Source organism: Salvelinus fontinalis, chromosome 7 (assembly GCF_029448725.1).
Source record: "Salvelinus fontinalis isolate EN_2023a chromosome 7, ASM2944872v1, whole genome shotgun sequence".
Taxonomy (NCBI): domain Eukaryota; kingdom Metazoa; phylum Chordata; class Actinopteri; order Salmoniformes; family Salmonidae; genus Salvelinus; species Salvelinus fontinalis.
The window spans coordinates 18,887,700-18,907,614 of record NC_074671.1 but is presented as its reverse complement, the minus strand read 5'-3'; the positions used below and the strand labels follow the sequence as shown (position 1 = coordinate 18,907,614).

Here is a 19,915-nt window from a genome sequence, read left to right as displayed (position 1 = left end):
TGGCCCCAAACGTTGTTTACTGGCTCTTACGTATGACTGCCGATAGTTGTATTATTATTGTCACTTTGATCAACTCCAACCAGATATATCACGCAACATTGAATCAGGCCTGATTCAGAGCTAATGCTAAGCAGCAGCAGTAATAGTAGCTGACTCCACACTGCTGCAGGCCCTGCCACTGACTTTACTTACTGCTGGCTTCCCAATGATGCCGTTTCCAATAAAGACACTGTATATCTACCTTCGAAAATGCTGGTAGGCTGAGGAAATCCTTAATTCATGTAACCGATGGACAATTTAACATGACTATGGTAGATGTTATGGACGTTTGGGATTGCTGCAGTTGGCAAAACCTTTTGATGATGAACGAAAGCTGATGACCTGGGTTTGCTTAGCCAGTTGGTTACAATACCAAGTCATTCTGAAACATACTGACACTTTAGGCTTACCCCTCTTTTCCCCACCTCACCCTAGGGTTCTGTTGGATTGAGCTTTTTGGATTCCTCTGATTGTACAACAGGTCTTAGCTTTTAGCGCTGTCTGTCTGTGTGTCTCTGTCGCTCTCGCTCTCTCTCTCTCGCTCTCTCTCTCCTTTGACATACTGTGTAATTCCAAGAAGATCTATTCATAGGTCTCTCTCAATAGGGTTTCTGTAGTCCTACCCCTCCTACAGCTTCTCCATGCCCACCAGCCAGAAATGGTCTACATAACAGCTATTTCCATGCATTCTTCATGACCGTTCATTATGAGCTTCTTCATTAAAATAGATCCCTTAGGATGATTTGGTGTTCTTCGTGACTAAATTAAATTAACATGTAATCATGCAGGGGGAAACATACAGTATGCACACACACCCCTGGGGGGGGGGGGGGCATGTTCAAACCCACCCAGGCGAGGGAGCTATGTCCTGCGGCTGAGGCAGAGCCCCAGAGTCATAGCACCACAGGCAGAAAGGCCCAGACCACAGACCTCAATGTTGGATTTCAGGGAGGCAACTCTATTCCACCTGTAGCCCAGGCTCCATGGCCTGTTCTGATGACAGGATCCCAGTCCAACTTTATTTTCTATGAAAAGTTATATTTTTTCTTCCAACGTCAAAACTCCCCTCAATGAAAGTAAACTTCAGTTTGAAAGCTAACCACTCACTGCTGAAGGAGATCACCAGCTTCCTTTTAGAAAATTCTCCACAGATGAATTTCACTGCCTTTCTATACAGTCTGCATTCAGGTCTACTCCTTTTTGTTGCTCCCTCTTCTAGTTCTTGCATTGATTTCTTCATAGACTTTAATCAGTTGTTTACGTAACCTTCTGCCAAGAACATAGTGTTGACTTGTCTCCTCTTTTCACCACCTCCAACCTCCTCTCTACAGTTACCCCCCCCCCCCCCCCCCCCCCCACCCCCACCTCTAATCACGTCTTCATTAATCCAGTGCAGACGGCCACCCAGATAATTGTGCTAATCATTATCATAATTGCAGATCACAGAGGCATGATCGGGAAGGTTAGCCGCCGTGTTTAGAGAGCTCACAAAGTCTTGGGCACTGGAAGTGTAATTGCCTTCTGGCTGAGGAATCTGCTGAACTGTTTCAGAAGTTCTATGGGTTTGTGAGATTGGTGAAAAGATGAGGTAACCAGTGGATAATAAAGGGGACACTGTGTATTGATCACTAAGTGAGGTTTCCAGAGATGGAGATGGCTGGTCTATGCTCGATACTCTTTGTGCTGGCGGGGCCCACCTAATGAGCCACATCTATGGATCGTCACATTCAGAGAAATCGAAGCCAAAGACTACCATTTATCAGCCTGGAAGGAGACCAGTATCTCTAATGGCAAGCCATACCAGGTAGCACTTTTTGAAATCAGATATGGCGTTAAAGATATTCTAGATATAAGAATCTTTCCATATTGGAAAGGGTAGCGTATTATAGTCTATAGGCCTACCTGTAAAAACGTTGATGTAGCCTACAATAGTTCTGAGGGACTATAGTTTCACTGTACAGTGAACTTTAGGCTTGGGCAATATCCTGGTATACGGTATTAACTTTATATTTCAAAATACCGACAGGGGTGCACCCCAAATGACAAATACTCCAGTATGGTAAGTTAAGCATATCTTAAAAATAAAGGAGAGCCGCACACTCTAGGAGCTCAGATGCAAAAAGTTAAGCATATCTATAAGAAATGTAAGATGGGTCAAATAAATGATATCCAGCATCAGGGCTCCAGCATTTGGTTTGATAACTTGCTAGCTAAGTGGCTTGATGTCAAGATCAAGCTTCTTGGTTACAGCAGAGACATTCAATCACCTCCTAGATCAAGATCCCTATTGCCTAAATTGTTTTGTGTGTAAATAGCTTTGAAATAGCGCCACTTGTTTGCACTTCCAATAATACCGTATACCCCAGTATGGAACAGAAACGGTATAAATATCTGGATATCGCCCAACACTACTTTGAATCCACAATCTGAGTTAATAGAAGCTGGTATACAATGACTGTTCACATCGTGTCTGTGTTGTGTCATAGTATGAAAAGTGGAGGCCAATCAGAAATTACATGCGATGTAGTCCACATCTAACAATTTACCTAATCACATACGTCACTTCATGATCCAATATATAGATACAGTAGAGTATATTATTTTTAGGCTTTTACATCCCATTTCTTACTCGGAACAAATCATTTGAACTTGTTCATAATGAATACATTAACACACTACAGGGTATTTTGCTACTGCAGTCCTAGATAGGCCTATCATGCAGTTTTTATCCATTGTGTAAGACTCACGTCTCATCTGAGAAGTCCTTATTAATGTTACCATGTCTTCACCTCCGCTGAAGGACAGTATTTAGTTCAGTTTACCTTATCTATGCTGGAATGTATAACATATTCTCGAGAACTACACTCCCTAGCTGGACTTGACTTTGAGCTAATTAGGAGGAAGACTCCCAACTCTTCAGTACGAGAGGAAATGAGGCTATGGGGATCTTGTTAGGCACACAACCAAAGAATGATTATCTGTGCTTCTATATTAACCCCAAAGGACAAATACTCCTGTGTGGTAAAGTAAACTGTGTAATAACACGTGCCTGTGAGGAGGATGGAAGCTCTGGGAGAGAGTTCCCAGACTTAGCCAGAGGGAGCACCTGTGTTGCTGTCCTCAGTACTGTATGTGTCAGTGAGGGCTCATTATATCATCATCACTAGTCATCACCAGTACATTGGACTTTAATGTTCCCCTTAATTGGATTGGCCATCCATTTTGATGGCAAAATTGTTACTTAATTCACAGGTTCCCTTCAGATGGTCTCTCAGGAGTGAAAGTGTAACCTATATTTGAGCGAGAGAACAACTTTTGTCTTAATTTTGCATTTAGACTGCCATGAACGTTATGAGTTATGTTCGGAATTTCTTCCATCTGATCACGCCTTTCTTAACAAACATTTTCATTTGATATGAATATACTATGATGGTTGACAATAAGAAACAGGAAACCGTTCATTTTCATGCGGGTGATTTATGTACAAGTTGACTATCTAAATAGAGCGTTAGATATGTTACTCCATTTTCTCTTCTGTCTGTTTTGTACTTCAGTATGCCTGTTCTGTGGCAGAGCTAGTATAAAAACCAACCTTTCATAGCTAAAAGGTTCAGGATAATGTTTCTATTCATGGGAACCCTCTGATGAAGTCCACATGCTAAAAGATGAATAGGAGAATAAAGGAATTGAGCAAATGGACTGAGAATGAGATTCTTCTCTCGACTGTGACACAAAGGCAGGCTTGAAACGACTGCTATTTTGTCCAGTATAATCCATAAAATTAATGTGGGATCTTATTTTCCAACTAAATGGAAAATTGCCACCAAATTGCATGTTCTTTGAGATGGATGACGGCTTATCTTCACAAAATAATTTTCTTGGCCCTCCCAGGCTGTTCCGTAGGTTATTGCCAAGCATTTGTGACCTGCCTGACCGATACCCTTTGAACATCGTTTTCAGACACATTAGAGTGCATCAGGAATAAATTGAGCCCCTCCTCTCCCCTAGATAGGGAAATTGACCGAGCTAGTTAAGCTTTCTTTAATGCTTTGAGATCACAAAGCCTTAGGCTGCAAGTGTAAAATCGACTTTGAATGTATAAAGAAACTGGTGTGTTCAGGTCCCACTCAGTTGAATAAACACATATGTGTGTGACACAATTAAAGATAATAAGACATGAAAATAGCATTGATGTATTTTCTGTTTATTGCATCCACTCTGTTACTATGTCAAGGAAACACTGTACATTTCCTGTTTCTTAGCAAAGGCATTTCAGCAGTGGTGTAAATTACTTAAGTAAAAATACTTAAAAGTACTACTTAATTCGTTTTTTGGGGTATCAGTACTTTACTATTTATATTTTTGACAACTTTTACTCCACTACATTCCTTAAGAAAATAATGTACTTTTTACTCCATACATTTTCCCTGACATCCAAAAGTACTTGTTACATTTTGAATGCTTATCAGGACAGAAAAATTGTCCAATTTACACACTTATCAAGAGAACATCAGTGGTCATCCCTACTGCCTCTGATTTGCTTAATATAAAGAAGTTGAAATTATTTGTATTTTTACTTTTGATACTTAGGTATATTTAAAACCAAATACATGTAGACTTTTTCTTAAGTATTAGGTGACTTTCACTTTTACTTGTGTAAAGGCTGTCACTCTCCTCATCCTCAGACGAGGTGAGGAGAGAAGGATCTTCGGACCAAAACGCAGCATTTGGGAAATAAGCCATCTTTATTATAAATACGACGGCAATACGAAACAAAACAAAAACACTTTCAAAACATCAAAACAAGAAAACGACGTTGACGAAACCTGAACATAAACTTACATAACTAAACATAAACTCACGTACAGGAAACAGACGACATCGAAACGAAACGAACAGCCAAACAGTCCCGTATGGAAAATACATTTAACGACACAGGAGACAATCACCCACAAACAAACAGTGAGAATGCCCTACCTAAATATGACTCTTAATTAGAGGAAAACGCAAACCACCTGCCTCTAATCAAGAGCCATACCAGGCAAACCAAAACCAACATAGAAACAGATAACATAGACTGCCCACCCAAAACTAACGCCCTGACCAATTACACATACAAAAACAACATAAAACTGGTCAGGACCGTTACAACTTGAGTCAATTTCTATTAAGGTATCTTTACTTTTACTCAAGCATGACAATTGGGTACTTTTTCCACCACTGAATTTCAGTCACAGTAGTTAGTGTTAGGTTAGGGTTAGGGTTACATACCCCGTTTTATATTATATGGAGCCTCAGGGGCTGAATTTGATGTATAGCCTCTTCTAAATTGAGTGTAAAGTCATGTTCTGTAGTCCCTACACAATATGTGGGGGAGAAATATATTTGTCCAAACCTGTGGTGAATTCCACAGTATTAATACAATGATTGTCATGAATAAAATAGAGGATAAACTAATACAATTTACAAAACTGGCAATACAAAGTTTGAGGCAATACTGCCGTGGAAAGAGGACTTTATGGTTTTGCGTTATTGATGCAGCGTCCTATACACAACTCCTACAAAGTTTCAGACATCGCAACTGTTCAGAATAATAAGCTCATGAAGCTATGCACGCCATGGCACACTGGCAGCTTTGAATGCAGGAGAACATTCTCCATCAGATGGGCTTCACAATACCCAGAACAGCACTGTTCTCCCATCTCTCACTGCACGAGTTAATGCACAGTGAACGTTACCATTGCAGACTCTCAATCCAGACCAGAATTCATTCAGTGATTATTGAAAACTCCCCCTACTTTCATTCAATATAGCTGGAAGGTACACAGAGATGAACTGATATTGTCGACAGGCTGGGAAGCATCAGAGTAGCTTTCATAGGAGATGGAGGGAGAGGTTCCAGTGTAGCTAACATTCTTCTCTAGAGTAACACATCTTTCTCAAGGCGGTTGAATATTGATTAAACTACAACCTGTCAGTGAAGTTCGCTGCTCATAGTACCTGATGCTGGGAAGTCTGTATTTCTACCTCTTGTTTATTTGGTGTTTATTAGATTGCGCAAATGCTGTACAATTCTTAGTATGAGAAAAAAAAACTTTCTACTGATCAGAGATGGAAATATATTTCTTCTTTCAGATAACTTGGCTGACCAATATCTTCTAGCCGTTTAAAAATGTCACTCCGTTTTGGCTGTGTTATCGTTCGTCACCGAAAATCAATTTAACCTAGTGACAGACATGTTGACTCAAGCATGCAAAAGCGATATGCTTTAAAATGTATTTGCAAGTTCAATCATGTTCTACCAATTGGGAAAGTATTTTTAAAAATGTACTACTAAGCACAGTAAACATCTGATTCTGACTTTCACGGGAGAGCATATCCATGGAAAAATAGTACTAGGGGACTGACTCCATCCCGCAGTCATGATTATCTCAAATTAAAAGACTTCAAATGGTCTTGCAGTGTTGGATCATCCTAGCCCTGCAAGCGTTTTTGTATATTGATGTTTGTTTAGTCAGCTGTGACTACCCACGGGCTGTTTACAATACAACGCTCATGCTTTGTCACAGCAGAAGCCCTGCACTCGTTACTGGTGTGAAGCAAGGCCCAGGCACTCCGGCATTACTGCCCAGGGTAAAGTCTCAATTGATAAACATGACCCAGACCAGAATGCACCCCCTCTATTCTCTCGGTCTTTGATCTCTCTGCTTCTCTGTTGCCTACTGAAGCTGAGAGGTGAAGATCTTATCAAGTGGTTGTTTTCTTCTGTTTGAGGAATATGTCTAAAGCTGTGGAGTCTGCTGTGACTTAAGTGTCTTTCTTCATGTGTGTTATGAATAATTTTGTGTGTGTGTGTGCCAACCCTGATGTGTTACAATTGAATGCTACTGTGTCGGTGTTATGGTGAGTGCAGGTCTATTATATTGGGTCTAATGTAAAATCCCTCATCTGTTCTCCAAAACATTGTGATGTTTATCCTTTCATATTGGCACAATCATCCTCAGTGGTCCTTTAACTGTACGCAGTGGGCAATTAAGGTTTGTCCTATATATAAATATGACACTTATGTATATAATTTTCAATACATTTGCTAACATTTCTAAAAACATGTTTTTGCTTTGTCATTATGAGGTATTGTGTGTAAATTTGAGGATTTTTTTTATTTAATTCATTTTAGAATAAGGCTGTAACGTAACAAGATATGGAAAAATTCAATGGGTCTGAATGGTTTCCCTAATCTGTTCTCCAAAACAGTGTGATATTTATCCTCTCATATTGGCAAAATCATACTCAGTGCTCCTTTAACTGTACGCAGTGGGCGATCAGGGTTTCCCTTATATTTAAATCCTTGCCGCCACTCCCAAAAATGTGATACAAAAATAGCAATTCAGGATGGTAAAATATTTGCAGTGCAAATTTAAATGACTAAAACCAGATATAAAATATGTATAAAAGATAATGGACTGTGTAGTGGAGGGCTAAAGGACTGTGTTATTCTAAGGTTTCTGGTATGGGCGTGTTCGCCTCGGCATCGGTCAGAACGCATTGATGGGAAGACAGTTAATGGTTGGCTTGTAGTTTACTTGAAGATAGACAGTATATAACACCACAGTATGTACAGTGCCTTCAGAAAGCATTCATACCCTTTGACTTTTTCCGCATTTTGTTGTGTTACAGCATGAATTTAAGGGTTGTGAAGCTCTTACAGATTTACCCAGAAAGACTTCCAGCTGTAATCGCTGCCAAACGCAAAGTGTTGTCTCAGGGGTGTGAATACCTATGTAAATTAGATATACATTTCTAAAAACAGGTTTTTGCTTTGTCATTATGAGGTGTTTTGTGTAGATTGGGGTGGATTTTTTTGTGTGGAAAAAAAAGATTTAATCCATTATGGATTAAGGCTGTAACGTAACGTGTCACGTAAAGTGGAAAAAGTCAAGGGATTTGAATACTTTCGGAATTCGGAAATAATCAGACCCCTTTTTTGCAAATGTATGAAGTAGAGGTCGACCGATTAATCGGAATGGCCGATTAATCGGGGCCGATTTCAAGTTTTCATAACAATCGGAAATCGGTATTTTTGGGCATCGATTTGCCGATTTTATTTTATTTTTTTAAACACACCTTTATTTAATCTTTATTTAACTAGGCAAGTCAGTTAAGAACAAATTCTTATTTTCAATGACGGCCTAGGAACGTTCTGGCTCGTTCAGGGGCAGAACGACAGATTTTTAACCTTGTCAGCTCGGGGGATCCAATCTTGCAACCTTACAGTTAACTAGTCCAATGCTCTAACACCTGATTACATTGCACTCCACGAGTAGCCTGCCTGTTACGCTAATGCAGTAAGCTAAGGTAAATTGCTAGCTAGCATTAAACTTATCTTATAAAAAACAATCAATCAATGACTGTCATTGCTCCAATGTGTACTCAACCATAAACATCAATGCCTTTCTTAAAATCAATACACAAGTATATATTTTTAAAACTGCATATTTAGCTAAAAGAAATCCAGGTTAGCAGGCAATGTTAACCAGGTGAAATTGTGTCATTTCTCTTGCGTTCATTGCACGCAGTCAGGGTATTTGCAACAGTTTGGGCCGCCTGGCTCTTTGCGAACTAATTTGCCATAATTGTAGGTAATTATGACATAACATTGAAGGTTCTGCAATGTAACAGGAATATTTAGACTCATGGATGCCACCCGTTAGATAAAATACGGAACGGAATAAACGTTTTGTTTTCGAGGTGATAGTTTCCGGATTAGTCAAAGGTATATGGTTTAGAGAGAAATAGTCGACGCGTTATAATTCCTGTAATAACTTGAGGCTGAACTTGAAAGGCGTTCCTTCGTTATTTTACCGTTCATGTCTTCCATAGAGAATGTCTTGATCTACTTCAAATAAGGTCTGTGTTTCGCGGAGGAGCAGACTGACAGGGGACCATGCAGACAAGCTCTGCTTTCTGCACTACAACCCAAAACTTCTTAACTGGGAATATTGAAGACCGATGAAAGCTCGTGGTTCGTTTTAACATATGTTCTCATGTTATTTGATACTAAATAGATTTTATTTATGTATTATATTAAGTTAAAAATAAAAGTTTTAATTTCTCATTCAGTATTGTTGCAATTGTCATTATTACAAAAATGTGTGTGTGTATGATATGTATATATATATATATATAAATACATATATATATATTTGTTTTTTTAAATCGTCCCGATTAATCGTTATCGGCTTTTTTTGTCCTCCAATAATCGGTATCGGTATCGGCGTTGAAAAATCATAATTGGTCGACCTCTAGTATGAAGAATAAAAAACTGAAACATCACATTTACGTAAGTATTCAGACCCTTTACTCAGTACTTTGTTGAAGCACCTTTGGCAGCGATTAGAGCCTTAAGTTTTCTTGGGTATGAGTTTCTCCCATTCTTCTCCGCAGATCCTCTCAAGCTCTGTCAGGTTGGATGTGGAGCATAGCTGAACAGCTATTTTCAAGTCTCTCCAGAGATGTTCGATCGGGTTCAAGTCTGGGCTCTGGCTGGGCCACTCAAGGACATTCAGAGACTTGTCCCGAAGCCACTCCTGCATTGTCTTGGCAGTGTGCTTAGGGTCGTTGTCCTGTTGGAAGGTGAACCTTCACCCCAGTCTGAGGTCCTGAGGACTCTGGAGCAGGTTTTCATCAAGGATCTCTCCGTACTTTGCTCCGTTCATCTTTCCCTCGATCCTGATTAGTCTCCCAGTCACTGCCGCTGAAAAACATCACCACAGCACGATGCTGCCACCACCATGCTTCACCGTAGGGATGGTGCCAGGTTTCCTCCAGACGTGATACTTGGCATTCAGGCTGAAGAGTTCAATCTTGGTTTCATCAGACTAGAGAATCTTGTTTCTCATGGTCTGACAGTCCTATGTGCCTTTTACTGAGTGGCTTCCATCTGGCCACTCTACCATAAAGGCCTGATTGGTGGAGTCCTGCAGTGATGGTTGTCCTTCTGGAAGGTTCTCCCATCTCCACAGAGGAACTCTGGACCTCTGTCAGAGTGACCATTGGGTTCTTGGTCACCTCCCTGATCAAGGCCCTTCTCCCCCGACTGCTCAGTTTGGCCGGGCGGCCAGCTCTAGGAAGAGTCTTGGTGGTTTCAAGCTTCTTCCATTTAAGAATGATGGAGCGCACTGTGTTCTTGGGGACCTTCAATGCTGCAGACATTTTTTGGTACCCTTCCCTAGATCTGTGCCTCGACACAATCCTGTCTCGGAGCTCTACGAACAATTCCTTTGACCTCATGGCTTGGTTTTTGCTCTGACATGCACTGTCAACTGTAGGACCTTATATAGACAAGTGTGTGTGCCTTTCCAAATCACCGGAAACACTCGAGGCTGTAATCACTGCCAAAGGTGCTTCAACAAAGCACTGAGTAAAGGATCTGAATACTTATGTAAATGTTATATTTCAGATTTATATTTAATACATTTGCTAAATGTCCTAAAGAACATTTTTTTGCGTTGTCATTATGGGTTATTGATGAGGGGAAAAACCCATTTCATCAATTTTAGAATAAGGCTGTAACGTAACAAAATGTGGAAAATTCAAGGTGTCTGAATACTTCCGAATGCACTGTATATTTGTAGCATTTGGGTTTTTCAATTAGGTAAATGCAGATGGGCAACCCAATGCTTCAACTATGCTGCATCAGTTGGGCTACGGTTATAATGCTTTTAAGTGGAAATTATATTTCAGATGGTGTCAACATCATTTCATTTTCACTCATTTTGGAGTATAATGTCCTTTTTAGCAAAAGTTGATAAAACGAGATTGCTCAATGGCAGGGATACAGAATGTCTGGCTGGCGTCCTACTGTATCTACATCCTAAAGCGGTCTACTCAGGCTGGATAGAACTAAAACAGTATGGCACTTGTAGTGTGTTTGTGGTGGTTCTGTGGAATCCGTGTTGTTTACACCGCAGTCCACTAACTCCTCCCGCCTGGCGTGACGAGCCCTCGGCAGTGACCCCTGCGAAAGCACCCCCGTTTCGCCAGAGTGCCACCGGGGATTGTGGGAAAACAGGTTGCTGGTTTTAATGAGTGTGTGTAATGGGTGGTGTGGTAAAAAGCCCCCTGCTGTTCCTCTTCTCTCCAGGCTAATGATGTCTGCCACTCCATTCAATTAAGGAGGGAAAGAGGTCACTAAAAGGCTTACCTCGTAGACCAGCCCACTCTGTTCCAGAGCGTGTGTTTGTGTGTCTGGTGGTGGTGGTGGTGGGGGGGGGGGTCTATTGATTAAGACCTTAGCCACAGATCCTCTCTGCACGTCCTCTGCTCAGAACTTTGTACCCCCCCTACCGTAAACTAATTAGAAAGTTATTAATGCAGCTAATGTTTTAGGCTTTCAATGACCTTTTAAAAGACTCCCCTAGCTTGGTTGTTTTTGTTTATTGGACTTGAACTATAGAAATGTCAAACTTTCTTTTCATCTTTGTTTCAGATTTTTTTGATGTAAGCCAATGTTTCATGTTGTTGTTGAGGTTGCTGCTGTTGTTCAGGTATAAGCCTCAATAAATTTATGAGGACAGATCTATTCAGTGCTACCACTATCAATCATAATTGTACTGGCATAATCATTTTTTTCAAAAATCATCAATAATAAGGATTATTATTGGTGCAAAAAGGGGAAGGCTGAAAACCCTTTTCTCATTCCACTCACTCCATACCCAGCAGGGACCGTTTGTCAAATTGATACTTTAACATTTTATTTTGCACTTAAGACAATATTAAACCTTGAATATATAATTCATTTGTTTTCTCCCAAAACATGGCTCAAGGTTGCACCATAATTTGAAATAATTTTTCGAACAAAAAGCCTCTTGACGGCATTCACCCACCAAAGTTACCAATATTCCGAAAGCTCATTTTTTATCTGTCACATTCGTTTGCCAGTGATGGCCGCTGACACCTTGCCTCATTGAGAACCCCCCCCACACACACACATCTCCTCCATTCCTCCTCCTGGCTTTTGCTCATGGCGATTCTATTTGAGAATTTGTGGTGTTTCCGTAGTCCACACTTGTCCTTGACTGACCCATCCATTTTAGTTATCCACCTTTCGCTCCCCCTCCCTCCCTCCCTCCCTCCCTCCCTCCCTCCCTCCCTCCTTCCTTCCATTCTCTTTTATTAGTTATTTGTGTAAATTTTTCTCACTTCCTCTTCCCCCCTACTATTTATACTAATAGACAGTATCACTCCATTATCTCTCTCCCTTACCCACTTCTCATTTCTTTCTCCCTTTGCTTCTCTTCCTCTCCACAACCTTTCTCTTGTTCACTCACCTTGTTCACTCTCCTTTCCTGATTTTCTATCTCCTCTCTTTCTCTTTCTGACCGTGTGTTTCTCTCTGTCTGTTTTGTCTGACCAGGAGCTGGTGGGGAGTAACCCTCCTCAGAGGAACTGGAAGGGAATTGCGATCGCCCTGTTGGTCATTCTGGTCATCTGCTCCCTGATCGTCACCTCGGTCATCCTGCTGACACCAGGTAGGTGGGGAGTGGTAAGGAGGGGAGGGAAGACTCCCGTACGATATGGTATAAAAGGAAAAAACACAACAATACACGTGTTGAACAATACACGTGTTGTTGTACAGGGTCAGCCATAGTAGTATGGCGCCCCTGGAGCAAATTAGGGTTAAGTGCCTTGCTCAAGAGCACATCGACAGATTTTTTCTAACATGCACCCTGGGTCACAATGTTTTACATGTCTCAGAGTATTGCTCTGATAGGTGCAGTGCAGTTGCCTTGTACTCTCCCGTAACCACAAAACATATTCACTGCATGTAGTTGGAGAGTCCTGCGTATGTGCACTTTCACACAAACACAATTTACAGTGTTACATATAGTGCCCCAGTCTCTCACAGGTACACTTATAAAACCGTCACACACAGTAGCATATATTTATACCCAGACCCTCACTGGTATAGCACAAACCCCCGCAGCGCCTGCAAGATCTATTCAATTATTATTATTATTGGGGAGGGGGGAGTTCGGCCCCCCAGATAGCATATGAAAACTTCACAAGCCATGATTTTTTAGGGGGAATTACAGGAAATTATCTTTAAACTGCTACATTTTCTCTCAGCCTCATGGCAAAATGTGAAGATTAGCAGGAAATTAGCTCTAAAACGGCAACATTTTCTATGCCTTACGACTCAAACTGAATTCTTACGTAATTCTATGTTCACTACATACTTCAGTCTGAGACTGCCAACATTAAAGTTGTTTGTGGTGATGTCAAAATGAGGGGTGTTGTACAAAACAAAAGCATGAGCAATTGGATCATCTCTAACCAATCAGAGTAAGCCAATGACACATTTTCAAAAGGCCGCTTTACCCACGTGTGTTATTGGTCTGGCACAACCCATCGGTTTCTGGGACCAATCAGAACGGTTAGAATGTGTTTGCATTCTAGAAATCGTCGAGGAGGTTTCTCAGAACCAGACTCATTGCGGAGAAGAAGCTAACGTCCGTGGGCGTGGCGTAGCGTTTGGCCGGACCATGAACTTTGGGTAGCCAGGCAAGTATTTTCTCTCAGCCTCATGGGAAAATACGTAAAATAGCATGAGATTAGCTATAAAATGGCAAATTTTTCTCTCTGACCCATGGCAAAGGGAAAAAAAAAAAAAAAAAAAAAAATGAATAGTCATATTTTTTTGCGAGCGCCGCACAAACCTGCGCTACGCCTCTGCGGACATGCTTCGATACTTGCTTCTATCCTTTTAATTCCAAGATGGCATAGCAGTCAGACGTCATTTGTCCTCGTCTTGTCATGTCCCGTGTATATATATATTACATATTTTCTTCGCATATCTTTTTATATATATTATTTTTTCTTCTAAAAACTCAACTTTAAAACAATCCTGCAACCCGCCTCACCAATTAAAAATATATAAATATATTATTCACCTCAAATCTGAAATCCACAACAGAAGCTAGCCAGAAGCTAGCCAGTTCACTGGCTAACGTTAGTATTCAGCTAACCACGGTTGGCGGTCATCAGCTATCCTTTAGCTCGAAAAGCTATCGCCAGTTTTGTACAACGTGACTCAGACCAGAGCATACCGAACCTATTTTCTCTCCATATCCCCGGATTTCTACCGCAAGCTCAGTGTCACGCCCTGACCATAGATTGCTTTGTATGTTTTTATTTTTTGTTTGGTCAGGTTGTGATGTGGGTGGGCATTCTATATTTGTATGTCTATGTTGTCTATTTCTTTGTGTTTGGCCGTGTGTGGTTCTCAGAGGCAGCTGTCTATCGTTGTCTCTGATTGAGACAATATTAAGGTATCCTGTTTTCCCACTGAGTTGTGGGTGATTATTTTCTGTTTAGTGTGTGTCGTCACCTTACAGAACGGTTCGTTTGTCGTCTTTTGTTGTTTTGTTTAGTGTTCAGTTTATTTGATTTAAAATATGAACACTTACCACGCTGCACCTTGGTCCTCTTCTCCTTCTCCCGACGACGTCCGTTACACTCTGGACATTTACACCTGGATCTTGCAGCTAGCTAGCTGCTATCCGAGTGACTATTGGCTTACGTCGGTCTCGGAGCAAACATCAATTATAGCTAGCCAGCTGAAGAGTTCCATCAGCCACTCCTGGGCTACAATCACCTATCCGGACCCGTTTTACTGCCGATACAGAGCCCCACCGGGCCTTCACGACTGGACTACCGACGTTATCTGCCCGATGGAGTTATCCAAATGGCCCCTCCGTCGCGACGTAACCTGAATGCCCATCTGCGGCCCGCTAATCGTTAGTTGTCTTATCGGCTGCTATCTGAATAGGTCTATCGGACTATTTTCTTGGGTCACTATAACTATATCTATTTTGCCAATTGGATTGTTCCCCTCTACCACACTGAACCCCACTAATCTACCGACGGAAACGCACGAGGTGGCTAAAAACAGACCTCCATCCTCTGCCAGCTTGCTACCCATGGCCCGGCTAGCTGTCTGAATCGCCGTGACCACAACCAACCTCACTACTCACTGGACCCTTATGATCACTCGGCTAAGCATGCCTCTCCTTAATGTCAATATGCCTTGTCCATTGCTGTTCTGGTTAGTGTTTATTGGCTTATTTCACTGCTCATTATAGCTTATCCAACCTTTCATTTCCACCACCCACACATGCGATGACATCACCTGGTTTCAATGATGTTTCTAGAGACAATATCTCTCTCATTATCACTCAATGCCTAGGTTTACCTTCACTGTATTCACATCCTACCATATCTTTGTCTGTACATTATACCTTGAAGCTCTTTTATCGCCCCCAGAAACCTGCTCCTTTTACTCTCTGTTCCAGACATCCTAGACGACCAATTCTCATAGATTTTAGCCGTACCCTTGTCCTACTCCTCCTCTGTTCCTCTGGTGATGTAGAGGTGAATCCAGGCCCTGCAGTGCCTAGCTCCACTTCTATTCCCCAGGCGCTCTCTTTTGATGACTTCTGTAACCGTAATAGCCTTGGTTTCATGCATGTTAACATTAGAAGCATCCTCCCTAAGTTTGTTTTATTCACTGCTTTAGCACACTCTGCCAACCCGGATGTCCTAGCCGTGTCTGAATCCTGGCTTAGGAAGACCACCAAAAATTCTGAAATCTCCATCCCCAACTACAACATTTTCACCTCTCTATAAACAGGTCTCTCGCCGTTGCCGCCTGCTATAGACCACCCTCTGCCGCCAGCTGTGCTCTGGACACCATATGTGAACTGATTGCCCCCCATCTATCTTCAGAGCTCGTGCTGCTAGGTGACCTAAACTGGGACATGCTTAACACCACAGCCATCCTACAATCTAAGCTTGATGCCCTCAATCTCACACAAATTATCAATGAACCTACCAGGTACCACCCCAAAGCCGTAAACACGGGCACCCTCATAGATATCATCTTAACCAACTTGCCCTCTAAATACACGTCTGCTGTTTTCAACCAAGATCTCAGCGATCACTGCCTCATTGCCTGCAGCCGTAATGGGTCAGCGGTCAAACGACCTCCACTCATCACTGTCAAACGCTCCCTGAAACATTTCAGCGAGCAGGCCTTTCTAATCGACCTGGCCCGGGTATCCTGGAAGGATATTGACCTCATCCCGTCAGTAGAGGATGCCTGTTTTTTTTTTTAAATGCCTTCCTCACCATCTTAACTTCTCTAGGGTAGGTGAGACGCTAACGTCCCACCAGGCCAACATCCGGTGAAACTGCAGAGAGCTAACATTTTAAATACACCATTCGTTGCATTAAACATTCTTGTAAATACATGTATCTTACATCATTTAAAAGATGAACGTCTTATTAATCCAGCCGCTGTGTCAGATTTCAAAAAGGTTTACTGCAAAAGCAAATATGCGATTTTCTGAGGACGGCGCCCCACATACACAAGTATTACTAGCATTTTCCAACCAAGCATTAGCGTCACAAAAGTCAGAAATAACAATAAAATAAATCGCTTACCATTGAAGATCTTCCTCTGGTGGCAATGCCAAGTGTCCTAACTGCACAGTGAATGTTCGTTTTGTTTGATAAAATACATTTTTATAGCCTAACACGAAACATTTGTAAACCGGTTGCGTTGTGATTTCCCTCTCATTCAACTTTGGACGAAGCATTCATGGTAATTACACACACTAAACAAATGTTTATCCAGTCATGGTTGGTTTCATTGCAATCCTCTGGTTGTTACTAACACAACCATACATGATGGCTCTTTTCCCGGGACGTATTGACCGAAACAAACCCATTTGAAGACACCAATCAATGACCTCATTGCGCACCAATGGTAGGACCGGTCTATCGTTGATTGACTGTATTTTGGCCCAATGACCACTGATCATCTTGAAATCTAGCTTTGAGGATAGCCAATGAGCTGAGGTAAACGACAATATGTAATGGTTATATGTTTGAAGACCAGCCTTTGTCGTAAACTCTGGCGTAAAAGAGGTTCATTCGCCATTGCAAATCCTACTTGACGGAGCCACGAGTGTTACGCATCGTAGTACATATTCAATAGCATTTTCAACAAGTGTATATATTTAAATTATGGTGAATAAATCAGGAAAAGCTAAAACAAAGTCTAGGTATACAGATTTAACCCAAATTATAGAGGAAATTGATAGAGACAGCCCCCCATCTCACAGCTAGCCTTCAGGGAGCTGCTCATCCAAGAGCTTGCTAGCTACAGCAAGTCCACTGCAGCACCTTCTGCTCCGTCAACCAGTGGTGTTCACCTGCCCAGATTCATCTCTGCAGGCATGAATGTGCCTCAGGGCAAAAAGGGCCCAGTGGGGAGGAGACGTTGTGCCCTTTGTCACAGGAAATGCCCCATCACCTGCACCACCTGTTCAGTAAGCCTCTGCTTTACAGCAGAAAGAGACTGCTATGGGCCATGGCACCAGCAGCACAATATTGTGTAGAGGACTGAGGGTCTTCACAATATTTATCTATTTATTTATTTATAAAAAATACAATATTATAAATAGAAAATGTGTAAATAGTTACCCTTGTTATTTGTTTGCTTATTATTATTTATTTATTTTATTATTATTTTCATATATGAATATATATATATATATTTATTTTGTTGGTGTGTGTTAGAATAGCATTTATGTATTTTGTATATAGTTATTTCCTTCAAAATGTATCACTGTACCAATTCGGCCACTTGGGTACATTTGGGTACATTTGTGTGGGACACCTGCGTGACTTCATGCTCAATGTCATGTAGCTCGCTCATTTTTGAAGTTATCTGTCTAAAACTTTGCTCAGCTATTGTTGCCATCTTATGTTCTTCATTCAAATTATCCACAGCATCCTATCTGTATGTTTGGCTGTTCTTGGTCATTTGAAAGATGATGCAGCAACAATAAAAAACAGAAAACGTATGTTTAATTCCTTGTATTTTCTTCTACCAGATCTATTGTGTTATATTCTCCTACATTCAATTCACATTTCCATAAAATTCAGAGTGTTTCCTTTCAAATGATACCAAGAATATGAATTATCCTTGCTCCTGGGCCTGAGCTACAGGCAGTTAGATTAGGGTATGTCTTTAGGCGGAAATTGAGAAGAAGCGGGGGTACCCCAAAGAAGTTAAATAAGCATGCCCCATTCAAGAAATTTAGAACCAGGAACAGATAAAGCCCATGGATCTCTCCAGACCTGACTGCCTGTAACGTCCTGACCAGAGTTCTTATGTGTTTTGCTTGTTTAGTGTTGGTCAGGACGTGAGCTGGGTGGGAATTCTATGTTGTGTGTCTAGTTAGTCTGTTTCTGTGTCCAGCCTAATATGGTTCTCAATCAGAGACAGCTGTCAATCGTTGTCCCTGATTGAGAATCATATATAGGTGGCTTGTTTTGTGTTGGGGATTGTGGGTGGTTGTTTCCTGTCTCTGTGTTTGTATTCTGCACCAGATAGGACTGTTTCGGTTTGCCACATTTTGTTATTTTGTTCATTGTAAGTGTTCACTGTTTTTGTTTAATTAAACATGTTGAGCACTGGCTACGCTGCGTGTTGGTCCGATCCCTGTTTCACCCTCTCTTATAGTGAAGAGAGGGAAGGCTGCCGTTACACTGCCCTTAACCAACACAAAAACATCCTATGGCGTTCGGCATTAGCATTGAACAGCCCCCGTGATATGCAACTTTTCAGGGAAGTTAGAAACCAATATACACAGGCAGTTAGAAAAGCCAAGGCTAGCTTTTTCAAGCAGAAATTTGCTTCCTGCAACACAAACTCAAAAAAGTTCTGGGACACTGTAAAGTCCATGGAGAATATGAACACCTCCTCCCAGCTGCCCACTGCACTGAGGATAGGAAACTCTGTCACCACATATAAATCCACTATAATTGAGAATTTCAATAAGCATTTTTCTACGGCTGACAATGCTTTCCACCTGGCTACCCCTACCCCGGGCAACAGCACTGCAACCTCCCACAAAAACTCGCCCAAGCCTTCCCCATTTCTCCTTCTCCCAAATCCAGTCAGCTGATGTTCTGAAAGAGCTGCAAAATCTGGACCCCTACAAATCAGCTGGGCTAGACAATTTGGACCCTTTCTTTCTAAAATGATCTCCCGAAATTGTTGCAACCCCTATTACTAGCCTGCTCACCCTCTCTTTCGTGTCGTCTGATATTCCCAAAGATTGGAAAGCAGCTGCGGTCATCCCCCTCTTCAAAGGGGGGGGACACTCTTGACGCAAACTGCTACAGACCTATATCTATCCTACCCTGCCTTTCTAAGGTCTTCGAAAGCCAAGTCAACAAACAGATTACCGGCCATTTCGAATCCCACCGCACCTTCTCCGCTATGCAATCTGGTTTCAGAGCTGGTCATGGGTGCACCTCAGCCACGCTCAAGGTCCTAAACGATATCTTAACCGCCATCGATAAGAAACAATACTGTGCAGCCGTATTCATTGACCTGGCCAAGGCTTTCGACTCTGTCAATCACCACATCCTCATCGGCAGACTCGATAGCCTTGGTTTCTCAAATGATTGCCTCGCCTGGTTCACCAACTGCTTCTCAGATAGAGTTCAGTGTGTCAAATCGGAGGGCCTGTTGTCCGGGCCTCTGGCAGTCTCTATGGGGGTGCCACAGGGTTAAATTATTGGGCCGACTCTCTTCTCTGTATACATCAATGATGTCGCTCTTGCTGCTGGTGAGTCTCTGATCCACCTCTATGCAGACGACACCATTCTGTATACTTCTGGCCCTTCTTTGGACACTGTGTTAACAACCCTCCAGACGAGCTTCAATGCCATACAACTCTCCTTCCGTGGCCTCCAACTGCTCTTAAATACAAGTAAAAGTAAATGCATGCTATTCAAC

At 41.7% G+C, this 19,915-nt stretch overlaps 1 protein-coding gene across 7 annotated transcripts in view; it reads left to right on the top strand.

The window, feature by feature from the left end:
* Window positions 1-19,915, top strand: part of LOC129859158 (dipeptidyl aminopeptidase-like protein 6) — a 344,660-nt gene that overhangs the window by 248,312 nt on the left and 76,433 nt on the right. For all 7 annotated transcript variants that reach the window (XM_055928573.1, XM_055928575.1, XM_055928574.1 and 4 more), the window contains one exon: window positions 12,455-12,569. In XM_055928573.1, the coding sequence (XP_055784548.1) occupies window positions 12,455-12,569 (115 nt within the window). The remainder of the gene's footprint in view (window positions 1-12,454; window positions 12,570-19,915) is intronic.